The sequence below is a fragment of the Pseudorca crassidens genome, chromosome 5, assembly GCF_039906515.1.
Source record: "Pseudorca crassidens isolate mPseCra1 chromosome 5, mPseCra1.hap1, whole genome shotgun sequence".
Taxonomy (NCBI): Eukaryota; Metazoa; Chordata; class Mammalia; order Artiodactyla; family Delphinidae; genus Pseudorca; species Pseudorca crassidens.
The window spans coordinates 131,673,735-131,688,255 of record NC_090300.1 but is presented as its reverse complement, the minus strand read 5'-3'; the positions used below and the strand labels follow the sequence as shown (position 1 = coordinate 131,688,255).

General features: G+C 38.5%; 1 protein-coding gene across 1 annotated transcript; it reads left to right on the top strand.

Annotated features, from left to right (window-relative positions):
* Positions 1-4,586: 4,586 nt before the first annotated feature.
* On the top strand, positions 4,587-6,011 carry LOC137225360 (elongation factor 1-gamma-like). Its single transcript, XM_067739273.1, has one exon. It carries the CDS (start codon positions 4,606-4,608, stop codon positions 5,917-5,919), a length of 1,314 nt encoding a protein of 437 aa, XP_067595374.1. The 5' UTR covers positions 4,587-4,605; the 3' UTR covers positions 5,920-6,011.
* Positions 6,012-14,521: the final 8,510 nt, after the last annotated feature.

Below are 14,521 nucleotides of genomic sequence, written 5' to 3'. Positions count from 1 at the left end.
TACTAGAAGAGTAGGATGTGAATTCTTCCACAGAGATGAGCAGTATCATGGGGGCCAGAGGAATGTCAAGAGTAACTACAACCCCTTGAAATAACTGTGGGTGCACAAAAGAGGAAAGACTGGTTTCTCCTTGAGTCAAATGCATATCACAAAATTTTTCAGCTGTAATTTCAGGTAAATGCATCTTATCCAGATAAATAAGAGAAAGACGCTTATTAAACTGGCAGGAACGGGAAGTAAAAAGGTGCAGGTGCAATGAAAGGGTAAGGGGTGTTTAAAAAAGAGGGGAATCCTGTTTGACCGCAATATGGGATGAATGAAAGAAAAGCTAGTAGTGAAGTGAAGAGATAATCTGGGGCCTTGTTTTGATGGACTTTTATATGGTACTGAAAATATCAGACTTATTCATTAAGAAATGGGAAACTCTCAAGATATTTAATGCAGTAAGTCAATAGGGATTCATGAACTATGGTTTTTAATATATGCTTTAATGTTTTCACCCTAGAAGCTATGTAGATAAGAAACTAGGATGGGGTCAGACAAAGATGAGATCAGTCTCACCCCAACATCCCAGGTGAGATAATATGACAAAAGTGACAGAAAAGAGGAGATGAATTTAGAGTTATTTTTGAGATCAAATTGCCAGGACTTGCTGACCAAATTAAAGTCAGGAATGAGGGTGAATCCTTGTGTTGTGTTGCTGTTGTTGTTGTTTTCTGCAACAGATGAATGGATGCCAATGCTATTAACCGAAAACAGAATAATAGGGGGAATTTGTGGGGCTGTTGACACAATTCCTTCATTCACTTAATAAATATTTACTGTCCACCTACTTTGTCCAAGCTCTGGGTGAATGATGTTCAGTTTGGGGTGATTCCAGGACCTTAAGAAGGTCACGCAGTACAAAAAGGGTGAGGAAGGAAACAAGTCACTCTGGGAGTGTTTAATGTTTTATATTTGTTTGTTTTATATTGTTTGCTTTTTTGTGTGGGTCGACAGTGTGGAAAGGAGAGATAGTAGGTGAAGAGGTTGTAGTTTAGATAGAGGACGTAGTAAATGTGCAAGGGAAGTATATGAAGAGTTGTTAAAATGAGGGGTAAATCAACTGTCAAGAAGAAAGTCTATCTCCTGGAGCACAAATGAAACTGGATAACATTTTCATGATTGATTGACGTTGAAACATTTTGGCTTTAAATATAAATGACATATCATATGCAATTCCTCCCCTAGATGCGTTTTTGGGAGACTTTATCACTGTATAACAAAAATACATAATAAATAAATAAACAATGGTTTATTGACATGTGCAGTCCAATACGTTTACAGGATAATGAGGCATACTCGGTATCTGCTGCACTTCATTAAAATTCCAGGCTCAAACTTAACTTTGAAGTTTAACGAAACTGCATTTCTAATTTAGTAATTCTTATACAGGACAAACCTTGATATCTTTATGTACAGTGAGATACTGATTACATTTATATGCTGTCCGAACACATTTTTTTAAAATTTATTTTATTTTATTTATTTTTGGCTGTGTTGGATCTTCGCTGCTGCGCGTGGGTTTTCTCTAGTTGCGAAGAGCGGGAGCTACTCTTCGTTGCGGTGCCCGGGCTTCTTATTGTGGTGGCTTCTCTTGTTGCGGAGCATGGGCTCTAGGGCACGTGGGCTGCAGTAGTTGTGGCTTGCGGGATCTAGAGGGCAGGCTCAGTAGTTGTGGCGCACGGGCTTAGTTGCTCCGCAGCATGTGGGATCTTCCCGGACGAGGGCTCAAACCTGTGTACCCTGCATTGGCAGGCGGATTCTTAACCACTGCACCACCAGGGAAGCCTCCAAACACATTTTTTAAAAATCAGCTGCATAGCACAGGGAGATCAGCTCAGTGCTTTGTGACCACCTAGAGGGGTGGGATAGGGAGGGTAGGAGGGAGATGCAAGAGGGAGGGGATATGGGGATATATGTATACATAGAGCTGATTCACTTTGTTATACAGCAGAAACTAACACAACAATGTAAAGCAATTATACTCCAATAAAGATGTTTATATATATAAAATATGTTATATGTTTATATATATATCAGTTTAGGAAATAAGGCAGAATATTTCTCTTTCTATCCCCACCCATGATACAATTGTACAGGATTACAAAAAGGCAGTATACTATAAACAATGAATATTTTTCTTTTTTTTTTTTTTCTTTACGCGGGCCTCTCACTGTTGTGGCCTCTCCCGTTGCGGAGCACAGGCTCTGGACGCGCAGGCTCAGCAGCCATGGCTCACGGGCCCAGCCGCTCCGCGGCATGTGGGATCCTCGCGGACCGGAGCACGAACCCACGTCCACTGCATCGGCAGGCGGACTCTCAACCACTGCGCCACCAGGGAAGCCCGAATATTCTTCTTTTTTGCATGAAAGCCATCATCATTGTTAGTCCATGGGCATGGTGATTCTTTTATATCAATTATCTATAAATGTCCAGTGCATCACAGATCAATGAAATAAATGACCACAGGCAAGCACCTCATATGTGTGATGTCTTGGTTCAAAAGAAGATAAACTGAAATAATGAATAAGCTTTGTGTAGCAAGAATTACATACATGGTATTTGACATCCTTCTTGCTCTGTGAATGGTTTATTTTCATGGATGTAAAAATGGTCATATCCTGATCCTGAGCAGAGTTTAAATTTCAGCGTATCCTCCAGGGGGATACTCCATAGAATGTCTATTCTGTAATTCTGAGGCAGAGCAATTTCTAATTATTAAAGGCCTCCAAAGTACCTGGTACTATATAAAAATGACTTCTACTCCAGCCAACATTGCTAAAAGGGAAATGTTATTGTAATAGATATGGAAACTGGTAATTTTCTTATTTTAATAGATGAGAAAAATATTATTTTGGACATTTTAACAGATGAGGAAATTTACCTGGCAGAGTTGAGATTCAAACCAAACACGTGATTCTTCAACCCCAAGGCCAAGCTATTCCTAGCACAGCAAGCTACCTCATAAACAGGCTACTTCAAATCCCTAAATAATCAAAACACTTATATTTTTGGTGGGTTTCACCCAGACCTAGTCCTTTAGGAAAAATATCAATACAATTATTCTATTATAATCAAACTTTAGCATACTTAGTCTGCCTTTAGTCGATTTAAATGATAAGTAAAAGTGAATATGCTTACTTCAACTAGAAATGCCACAACTTTGGAATTCATAATACATTTATTTATTTTTAGCCAAGATATACAATTTAGCATAAAATTTAAGCTAAACAAAAATTCATTTTTAGATAAAAATGATTTTTGTTGTTCTTTAAGCATGCAAGATAGGCCACATGTATTTACATTCTATCCTATACCTTCACAAGAACACACTGAAATGAAATGATTAACCAATTTATTCTCCTACTCTCCTAGGCCACCCTGTCTCATATTCTCCACTCTCAGCCAACAACCTTGTTTCCTATATATTGAGGAAATAGGACTTTCACAAACTACTGAGTTCACCTAAGATTTTGTTTAACTCTGTTGCTTGCATGTAGGGAGAAGAAATGGATGGGAGGGCTATGGAGGAGATCAATCTCTAGCCACTGTAAGAAGTTATTGGATGATGAGTCAAACCATAATGGAAAAGAATATGAAAAAGAATACACACACACACACACACACACACACACACACACAATGTATGTATATGTTTAACTGAATCACTTTGAGATACACCTGAAACTAACACAACATTGTAAAGCAACTATACTTCAATTTAAAAATAATTAAGAAGAACATTATTAACATACCACCTAGAAATATGGAAGTAAATATCAAAAGAAACAGGTAAACATTTTGAAATAGTTGCTTCTGGGGAGTAGAACTACTGAGTCTGGAGGCATAAGAATATTATTTTTTAACTCTAAGCTTTTTAGCATTTAAAAAAATCTATATGATAAAAATACAATTGATAAAATTACAAAATTAAAGTCTGGAATAAAATACACAAAATTATAAACGCCTTATTATTAAGATGTTCTGGGTACTAATTTTATCATGTATTTCTCAGCATTTTAAAATGTTACATAATTCACATAGTTTACCAATAAATCTTCATGAGGAATAATTGTTTGTCTTTTATTCTATTTTAGAAAACTTTTTAAGTGTTCTCTAAAAGAAATAACTTAGTAGTATGGAGAAGGGGGAGTACATACATTTCTATGTTTGTACATATTAAAACTTACTACTGTAGACAGTACAAGAGATGACTCTCTGCTGGGCCCGTTATTAGACTCAACACATGATGAGAGGGATTGAAATGTTTTCCAGGACTAGAGGAGCTGCTGGTTTTATCAGTAAATTTAAAATGCCAAGAAAAGTATTATACATCTCAAGGAGGATTGTCAGCATGGAAAAGAGGGTGAGCTAGGGACATGAAAGACACAGTTTCTTATCTGCAAAGTTAATGATCCAATTTTAGACCATGAAAATTCACCAAAGCTTGTTTTCTCTGAGGCTCTTTTGGTAGACAGCAAGCTGATCTCAGAAGACAGTCCATTCACACCTCTGAATATTAAACCATCAGAATCACCAACAAGCTTTCTCTGCGGAATCACCATGGCGGCTGGGACCCTGTACACATATCCTGAAAACTGGAGGGCCTTCAAGGCCCTCATTGCCGCTCAGTACACCGGGGCTCAGGTCCGCGTGCTGTCCGCACCACCCCACTTCCATTTTGGCCAAACCAACCGTACCCCCGAGTTTCTCCGTAAATTTCCTGCTGGCAAGGTTCCAGCCTTTGAGGGTGACGATGGATTCTGTGTGTTCGAGAGCAATGCCATTGCCTACTATGTGAGCAACGAGGAGCTGCGGGGAAGTACTCCCGAAGCAGCAGCCCAGGTGGTGCAGTGGGTGAGCTTTGCTGATAGCGACATAGTTCCCCCAGCCAGTACCTGGGTGTTCCCCACCTTGGGCATCATGCACCACAGCAAGCAGGCCACAGAGAATGCAAAGGAGGAGGTGAGGCGAATCCTGGGGCTGCTGGATGCTCACCTGAAGACGAGGACTTTTCTGGTGGGCGAACGTGTGACGCTGGCTGACATCACACTTGTCTGCACCCTGTTGTGGCTTTATAAACAGGTTCTGGAGCCTTCTTTCCGCCAGGCCTTCCCTAATACAAACCGCTGGTTCCTCACCTGCATTAACCAGCCCCAGTTCCGGGCGGTCTTGGGGGAGGTGAAACTCTGTGAGAAAATGGCCCAATTTGATGCTAAAAAGTTTGCAGAGAGCCAGCCTAAAAAGGACACCCCACGGAAAGAGAAAGCTTCTCGAGAAGAGAAGCAGAAGCCCCAGGCCGAGCGGAAAGAGGAGAAGAAGGCAGCTGCCCCTGCTCCCGAGGAGGAGCTGGATGAATGTGAGCAGGCGCTGGCTGCTGAGCCGAAGGCCAAGGATCCCTTTGCTCACCTGCCCAAGAGTACCTTTGTGTTGGATGAATTTAAGCGCAAGTACTCCAACGAGGACACACTCTCCGTGGCGCTGCCGTACTTTTGGGAGCACTTTGATAAAGATGGCTGGTCCCTGTGGTACTCCGAGTACCGCTTCCCTGAAGAGCTCACCCAGACCTTCATGAGCTGCAACCTCATCACTGGAATGTTCCAGCGATTGGACAAACTGAGGAAGAATGCCTTTGCCAGTGTCATTCTGTTTGGAACCAACAATAGCAGCTCCATTTCCGGAGTCTGGGTCTTCCGAGGCCAGGAGCTTGCCTTTCCGCTGAGTCCAGATTGGCAGGTGGACTATGAGTCATACACATGGCGGAAACTGGATCCCAGCAGCGAAGAGACCCAGACGCTGGTTCGAGAATACTTTTCCTGGGATGGGGCCTTCCAGCATGTGGGCAAAGCCTTCAATCAGGGCAAGATCTTCAAGTGAACATCTCCTGCCATCACCTAGCTGCCCGCACCTGCCCTTCAGGGAGAATGGGGGTCATTAAAGGAAACTGAACATCGAAAAAAAAAAAAGAATCACCAACAAGAGCTATCCTTGATAAGGACAACCACAAGGTACAAGGAAATGGCTAGATTTCTGAATCTCTGATCTTAGGTTAACTTCACACTATGTATATCCAAGAATCAAAAATGAAGATGAAATTTCTCTTTCAAAAACTTTGTCTTCTACTCTGTTTTTTTCCTAGACCAATATGAGACAGTCCTTTAATTTATAGCTCATCACTCACTTGGGCTATAAATTAAATGATTCCATTTAACTGTGGTTTTCCTTCAGATATAATGTTAATAAGGGGATATTTCTTAATCAACAAGCTGAGGCTCAATTTTTTGGAAAATTATCCATTTCTCTATTAAAAGTAATTACTGGTCATTAAATCATAAAAGTATGCAGTGAATAGTATAGTATTAACAGTGTATAGAGTCAGTATATGTGAACAATACAGTAACTAGACTCAAAAATACCTAGTCTCTACTGAGGATATAACTGGTAGAAATATTTTAAGGGTAAAAGTGAACAACTAAGGTCCTCCTGAGGAGGGAAAATATATGTACAATAAGTAAATAAGATTTAGAGTCAGGAAACTTGGATTTGTTCCAGCTCTGCCATGTACCAGCTCTGGCTTTGTCCAAGTTACACATCATTTTCAAACCTTAATACACCTACAAGCAAATACAATTTATAGTGTCCTTGTCATAGATTTCTTGATTAATTACACTCATCTAGCCAAAATGACTACTATAGTGACTGTCCTGTAGTAAGTGCTCAGTAAATATTTGGTATTGGTATCAATTGCTACCGAATGAAGGAACGTGTACTCGAAGGTAGAGAGAAAAGTTTTACATACTGGATCCTACATTATTGTCATTGATTACTGACAGTGTTTGAGACCAAGAGCCAAAGAGAACCCAGGCAGAGGGAGCTGTAGAGGCTATCAGGAGGCCATCTGAGGTCAAGGACCCAAGCCATAGGGTCTTACGTATTGATGCAGGTCAGAAAGCAGACAGTGCCAATGATGTAGCTGTGTTTAGCCTTCTGCCAGGGCTCTGAGTAACTGGCAGAGCACTGAGCATGTGACTCATTATAAGTCAAATTGCTGTAAGTGAGAAACCACCTGTAGTTAATACAAGTGCTTCATTGAAAGTATTAGAGCAAGAGAAAACTTAGGGAAAGAATGATCTCTTTGATGCAAAATAGCCCTCAGCTCTGCCCTGTAGTAATTTCTAGGAATTCTCTCACCACACCCCTATCTGGTCAAACATCTCTTCTAAGCTTCCTCTTTAGAGGAAACTGGATTCTGGGACCTGGGGCTCCCTATGGTGACTCTATACCCAGGCTCTTCTTCTTTACAACATTGTGGATTACTCTAAAAAAATTAAAAATGGAGTTATTTCCCCTTAACTTCATGTATGAACCATACTAGAAATCCCTGTCTTACCTACTTAGTCTGAGTTCTGTTCTAATTTGGTTTCCTCAATAAAAACACTATTACCATTCACAAAATCTGTTTATTTTGTCTTTCCATTCAGCTTGGCCAGGGCAATTTTCTCTTTTTAACATTGAAGTTAAATCCTGTTTGGATATTGCCACACATTTCTTGACCATTTTCTGTCTCCTATCGCTTCACTGTTAAAAGATTTACAAGCTCACTAGTTCTACCTGTCCCTCCAACTGAGCCTGAATCAGCCTTCATCTTCTTCTTCTTTTTTTTTTTTTCTATATTTACATTTATGTTTCACTAAAATGCCTTTCTGGGCTTTTTTACAATTCCCCTTTCTTTCTTTTCCTTTCTGGGCTTTTTTACAATTCCCCTTTCTTTCTTTTCCTTTCTGGGCTTTTTTACAATTCCCCTTTCTTTCTTTTCCTTTCTATGCTCTTAGCAACATTAGTCCCTCCACTTTCTCAATGTGTTTTTCTAATGGTTACACTGAGGTTATAGGTTTTTGGAAGAAAGACTATAGAGATGAAAGATGAAGTATCATTCTCATCACATCATATCAAGGATAGTTACTATCAACATTACTTATCACTGGGATTATTGACTTGGATCACCTGGCACGGTAGAGTTTGTAGGCATTCTCTCTCCTTTCCATATTCTACTCATTGGACACAAATCACTAAGTGTAACCCATACTCAAGGGGCTGGAGAGCTAAGCTCCATCTACGTAAGGGGCACTATATTGACATATTGTGCGGGAAATTTGTCTCTTTTCTTTTTACTTTTTCAATAGTATATTTGTATCCACATGATTTCATGGATATTCATTATACATTCTGGGTTATAATCCAATAATACGTCATTTATTTTGTTGCTGAAATTGTCCCATCTTTAGTCACTTGAGAGCTCTTTCAGTTTGGCTCCTTTATTAAAGTTCATAATAAATTCTACCATTTTTATTATTTTAGATAAATGCTTTAAGAAAAAGCATACAAAATGTGCTGTTTTGCCATTATGTCAAAATTCAGTATATTAATCAACATATTATGTCAATTTTGCATTTATCATTTTATCTTGTATTCTATGCTTCTCCTCTGTGCTGACCTTTCTTCTTGCTATTTTTTATACTTTAACCATTCCTATATAGGGGCCTATTGGATGATGGCAAAGTTTCATAGTCTTGGAAAAAATTTTCTGATCTCTATTTTGCCCTCATTCTTGGAAAATAATATGGCTGGGTATAAAATTCTAGGCTTACAATGTTTTCCCTTCTATCTTTTTAAGATCTTAACCCACTGTTTTCTGTTACCTATTTTTTGCTGAACAAAAGTCTGCTAAATATTTAGCTGGGTTTCCCCTCACTCTGGTAACCTTTACTATATAATCCTTTATGTTAGGAAGATTAAGAGTAATAAGTCAAATAGAAATTATTTTTATTAATTCATTTTGATACTCAGAGTAAACTCTTGATCTAATGAATTCTGGAAACATCAAATATTTTCCCTTTATATACGTCTTCTCAACCATCCTCTCTGTTCACTTAGTCTGTTGGATCCTTCCTGATTGATACCCACATCTTTTGCCTGCTCTTTTGTCTCTATATGATGTTACTATGGTCTGAATGAATGTGTCCCCCCAAAATTCACATATTGAAGTCTAATGCCCAATGTGATGGCATTAGGAGGTGGGGCCTTTGGGAGTGGTTTAGGTCATTAAGGTGAAACCCTAATGAATGGGTTTAGTGCTCTTATAAAAGACCCCACAGAGCTCCCTTGCACCTTGTGTGAATACAATAAGAAGTCTGTGGCCCATCTGACCACAGACTGAGCAGCAAAAAGAAAAAAAAGTCAATGAATATTTTCCAATATATCATTAAAATTTAACATTTAGAAAGGTATTTATTTAACAAGCTTCTATCTAGAGCTTAGGAAGGAACAGGATTTTTTTTAACCTTTTTTTAAAATAAGCCACTTCATATGGTAGAGTATAGCAAAGTGGTTAGAACTACAAAATTGGAATAAAATAAACTCAGTTCAAAAACCTCTGCCACTTCATTAGCTATGTGTGACCTTCAGAATGTTATTTAATGTGACTGAGTCTTTCTTGGGCTCACTTGACCATGCCGGACCCTGATTTTAAACAGCCTCCAGAATTGTGAGAAATGAATGTTTGTTGTTTATAAGCCACTCAGTTTTTGGTATTCTATAAAGCCACCTGAACAAACTAAGACAGATGCACCTTGATGAATTCAATACCTTCTTCCAAATTACTATCTTCAACTGTATGCCGAGTTTATGGATGTATTTTGTGTGTGTGTATATATATATATATATATATATATATATATATATTTTTTTTTTTCTGTATATTATGATGTCTTGACATCTTAAGAAAAACCTTTCTGGCTGGGGAGAGACTACACCTCCCAGGGCTAGCAGATTCTTAGAGGTAGAAGGTGATTCAGGGATTCAGCTGGGGAGCATACCGTTGATATGCAAACCAACCAACACAAAGCCACACCTCCTCTATCATGTGGCCCTCATACAACAGAAGATCCTCTATCTGGTCTTTGTACTACAGCTGACAATTCCCTCTGCCTTAATCATCCCAGGGAACTAAAGCCAGGCAACTGAAGCCCACACCTATAGCTCAAAGCCCACTGAAATTACGCAAACTAGATATTCCTAAACTGTTGACCCTGCATTGCCTTGCCTCCTTCCTGTGAAAATCCCGAGAAAGGTCATAACCTAGGCCCTCCAGGCCCTCCAGAAGCTCCTGCTTCTGCTTCCTGACTAAAACCTGGTGTTCCTCCAGTGGTCCTGTGATGCAAGTTGTGCCTGTCATTTCTAAGGAACTATGAGTAAATTAAACTTTTTTTTTCCAATGGCATTGCCCTTCTGTGTTGTCATTCAGTCACATGTATAAATGAAGACCTAGGCCCAGAACAATGAAAGTAATTAAAATAGTTTTATACTTTAAAAATACTTTTTTTTATTTTTAAGATTTCTAATTTCTAAAAAATATATTACGTATGTTAGCATGTAATAGGTTTATTATTATTACAAATGAATCAACAAATATTTTTTTCAATTCTATTTTCTATTATGGTAACTATCAGTAGATATAATCATATACTGAGAACCCCACATAAACCAAAGTTTGGGGAGTCATCAATCATTTTTAAAGGGACAAAGGGATCTCAAAATTTTTGAGATTCACTGCTTTCTAGAGGATGGAAATTTTTTTCCCTTGTTTCAACAAAAACATGAAGAAAAAGAAAGTATAGACAAAGTATTCTACTCTATAGATATGCCAAGAAAAACATTGAGAAGCCACACATTTTAAAATGCCATCTTAGCACAAAGTACTTGTGGACATTTTTGAAAGAAAAAAATAAAAGAATTTGACCATGCTTTATACTGTTTTTAATGGAACGTCAATAAACATTAAGGCAGTTCTTATTCAAGTCCCTTAATGTTGGGAAATGACAGAACAGGAAAACAAGTGAGTCTTAATCCCAAAATATGCTACTCTGCCACAAAAGTAAATGAGTCAGTTTATCCTTGGCCTCCTTAAATCCTTGTGTTTTCCTATCCATCTCATGGATGAATGAATATTTAGGAAGAAATTTTCTTTATTGAACATGCTATTTCTCCACTATGGGTTTCTCCACTTCAAGAGAACACTTCTGGGGCAATGAGTCAAATAATGCATTTGTTGATTTCACAAGTGTCAAAAACTAAAATGCTTCGGGAAGTTTCAAACCAACATTTACTCTAGGCATGCTGAGTCCAATTGCCACTGTCTTGCCTTCACCATTTGTAGCTCTGTTTGCGCTTTTGACTTTTTCTTCAACCTTATTTTAATGGAGACCCACAGTTGTGTGCTTTTTGTACCTAATACATTTTGCCATCTTGCAGCTTTTTCCAAATATTTATCTCACTGGTGAGTAAACTGCATTGCATAAATCACTTGGAGTCACTGTCCCAACTATTTCCTTTTCTTATACCTCTGGGCAACATAAGTGAAATTGTCTTCATGGTAGATCTGAGCCTTGACTGAATTCCCTTCTCAAATATGTCCATTTTATTTTCTGTCTTAAAGTACAACTGCTTTACACTTTGTGTTCTCTTCACTTCTACCACCAATAATACTAGTGACCTCCTTTGAAGAAACGTCTGTTTTAAATAACAGACAATAAATGCCTGTTTTCAGTTTTTTAATTATTTTTTATTTTGGGGTCAAAACATTTGGCTCAGAAATTAATTTTCTCACATCCTGAAGGATAGAAGTGCAAAATTAGTGTCAGCTGGGTCACATGCTCTCTAAAAGCACTAGGGAAGAGTCCTTTCTTGTCTCTTCCTAGCTTCTGGTAGTTGCCCACAATCCTTGGCTTTCCTTGGTTTATAGCTGCTGAATCAGTCCAGTCTCTGCTCAATCTCCTCCATCTTCACATGACCATCTTCCCCCTGTGTGTTTGTTCTTTTTGTATCTGTGTCTCATAAGGACACCAGTCACTGAATTTAGGACCCACCCTAACCCTGTATGACCTCATCTTAACTAAATCTGCAACAGCCCAAATTCCAAATAAGGTCACATTCTGTGGATTTGGATGGCTTCTTTTAAAGAAAAAAAAAGTTGTGGTTTTCATTTTTTGTTTAATCTCTTGACCTTAGCTTTTTGTTGTGTGATAAGGACTTTTCAAAACAAAGCAAACAAACAAAACCCAGAACCAGAAATACCAGGCAACTACCTAGGCTGACCACATTCCAAATTATGAATTGCTGTGTACTATGTAACTAAGTTCTTCCAGGAACCACCAAGAAACTGGAAATGTGAATATTATGTCCACCAACCCTAAGGGTCCCATATATTATATCATGTGATGGGAAAGATAAGTGTCATTGAGTCTTCCCTCAAGTACCAAAAACCTGTACCATTTTGTCACCATTTATATTCTCTTCTGGACATGGGGTTCTAGAAGTTTCTACTAGACTGAGTTATAGATGGTCATGATTGCTTTCATAAGTTACAATTCTTTTTCTCTTTTCCTTGAACTGAGATCAAGATTATAGAAAAGAAACAGAAACTAAATATTTTGTGCTTTATTTCTCCTCACTTAAACCCTGTGGGATTAAAGGAGATTAATTTAATTGAAATAAATTGAAGCAAATGTTTGTCGAGAGACTATAAGGTCTGATGTGCTAGGATCTGGTGGTATGTGTAGATGGGGGTGATGGTCCCTATATTCTATGATGGCAGTCTAGCACGTGGCAGAGGGACAAAAAAACAAGCACACAAATGGCTTCAACACCATCAGGGAATATAAACACAAGAAGACATGAATGGAAAAAATAAAGTTCTTTTTTTTTAATTCCTCTTTACCGTTCACTCAGACACCAGAGGTAATAATGACCATTAGAAGATACTTCTCTCTAAACCCTTTTGGAATTTCCACTTTGCATCAGGCTTTTCTCCAAATTTAGCACCTGGAATGTTTTAAATATCTTTATTCTTCACAGCCTTGTGATGTTCTTTCAAAACCTCCTTTCAGGACAGTCAGAGACACATTCTGAGCCAAAGTATAAATGGACATGAAAGAGTTAAAACTAAATCCGCAACTGCCACAGTGGGATAATAATAATAATAATAATAGTAATATATTATTTATTTACTGTGCACCAGGCACTTCATACATATTTAAACTTTTAATCTTTATAAGAATCCAGGAAGGTAAGTGTTACAATCTTCACTGTTTGGCACATGAAAAACAGGTGCAACAAAGGGTCTAAGTGACTTCTAAATTACAAAGGATCACAGACAGTGCCTGGGCTGAGATAGAAACTTGGGCATTTTGGCTTCTTGCTGTTGTTTTGGAGGGATGTGCTCAACCATACAGCAAGTAGGCACAAAGTAAATCTTCTGCTACTCTCGTGCCTCCTGGTTTGGTAGAAGAATTTTCTTATGATGTTTGGCTCTGGTGGTTTCCTCTAATTACCAAAGCCCCGCGATGACTATCTTTCCACACTGTGGGGTCAGCACAGAGAGGGGGCAGGGAGCCAAGCATCTCTTCAGAGCACACATCAGAGGGATGTTAGGTGTCCTTACGTTCCAGAATTTCACAGACATTTGCAGTGTTTAATAGGATTAAACAGATTTAGAATCAAAGAAGTACAACTGAAGTCTCAGTTTTAACTAATCATAAATGTGCAAATTTCTGCAATAAGTGAATCAACCCAGATAAAAAGTGTTGAAAATTTTGATACAGATCATCATGAGACACATCAGCGACATGAAACAGAATAACAGGAAATACAATGATAGACTGCGTGATGCATTTATTAGTATAAGTTTGACAGCTAACATCAGACAAATATATTAATATTGAGAGTTCATTCCTATAATCTGTGATTCAAAAAATATTTAGACTGTCTACCATATGCAAAGCATTGTGTTTAGGCCTACATATAGCGTAGCAAGCAAAACAGGGGTGTGTTCATCAGATTATTTCTATTTTAGGTGACAGAATTTCTAATTAAACTAGCATAAACAAAAATAAAGATTTTATTGACATTGTGAATTCAAGGTTTCTAATGTTACTGTCTTCTTTCTTTTTTCTCCCCTTTCTTATTTCCTCCCTCTTGCTCTCTTTCTCACCCCTGCTTGGCTTCATTCTTAATCTTTTTCCATTGGTGGCATCTCTAAGATAAATGGCAATTATCAGAGACTGACTAAATGTTGTTTTCACCCCCTTTCTTCTTGGGTTCACACCTGCCTCCCTCTGCCTTACATCTGGGTCACTCCCTATGGCTAGTTATGCCAATGGACTGTTAACAGAAATGAAGTATGCCACTGTTGGAAGAGGCAGGTAAGAGAGAATGCCTTATCTACCGTCTCTTTCTTCCCTTTCTAAGTCAGCCTCAGAGGCAACAGGTGAAGAATGGGGTGGGATCACAGGATGAAACAAGGTTGAATTCTTGATTGATTGCACAGAGCGGCCTCCCACCTGCCATCAACCCACAAAGAACTGTGATATCGAAGGAGAAAATACGATTACGTAAAAACACTGAGAATTTGAGGGTGTTTATT

Excerpts from the sequence above, each read along its gene's own strand:
- LOC137225360 (XM_067739273.1), top strand. The coding sequence starts at position 4,606 with ATGGCGGCTGGGACCCTGTACACATATCCTGAAAACTGGAGGGCCTTC.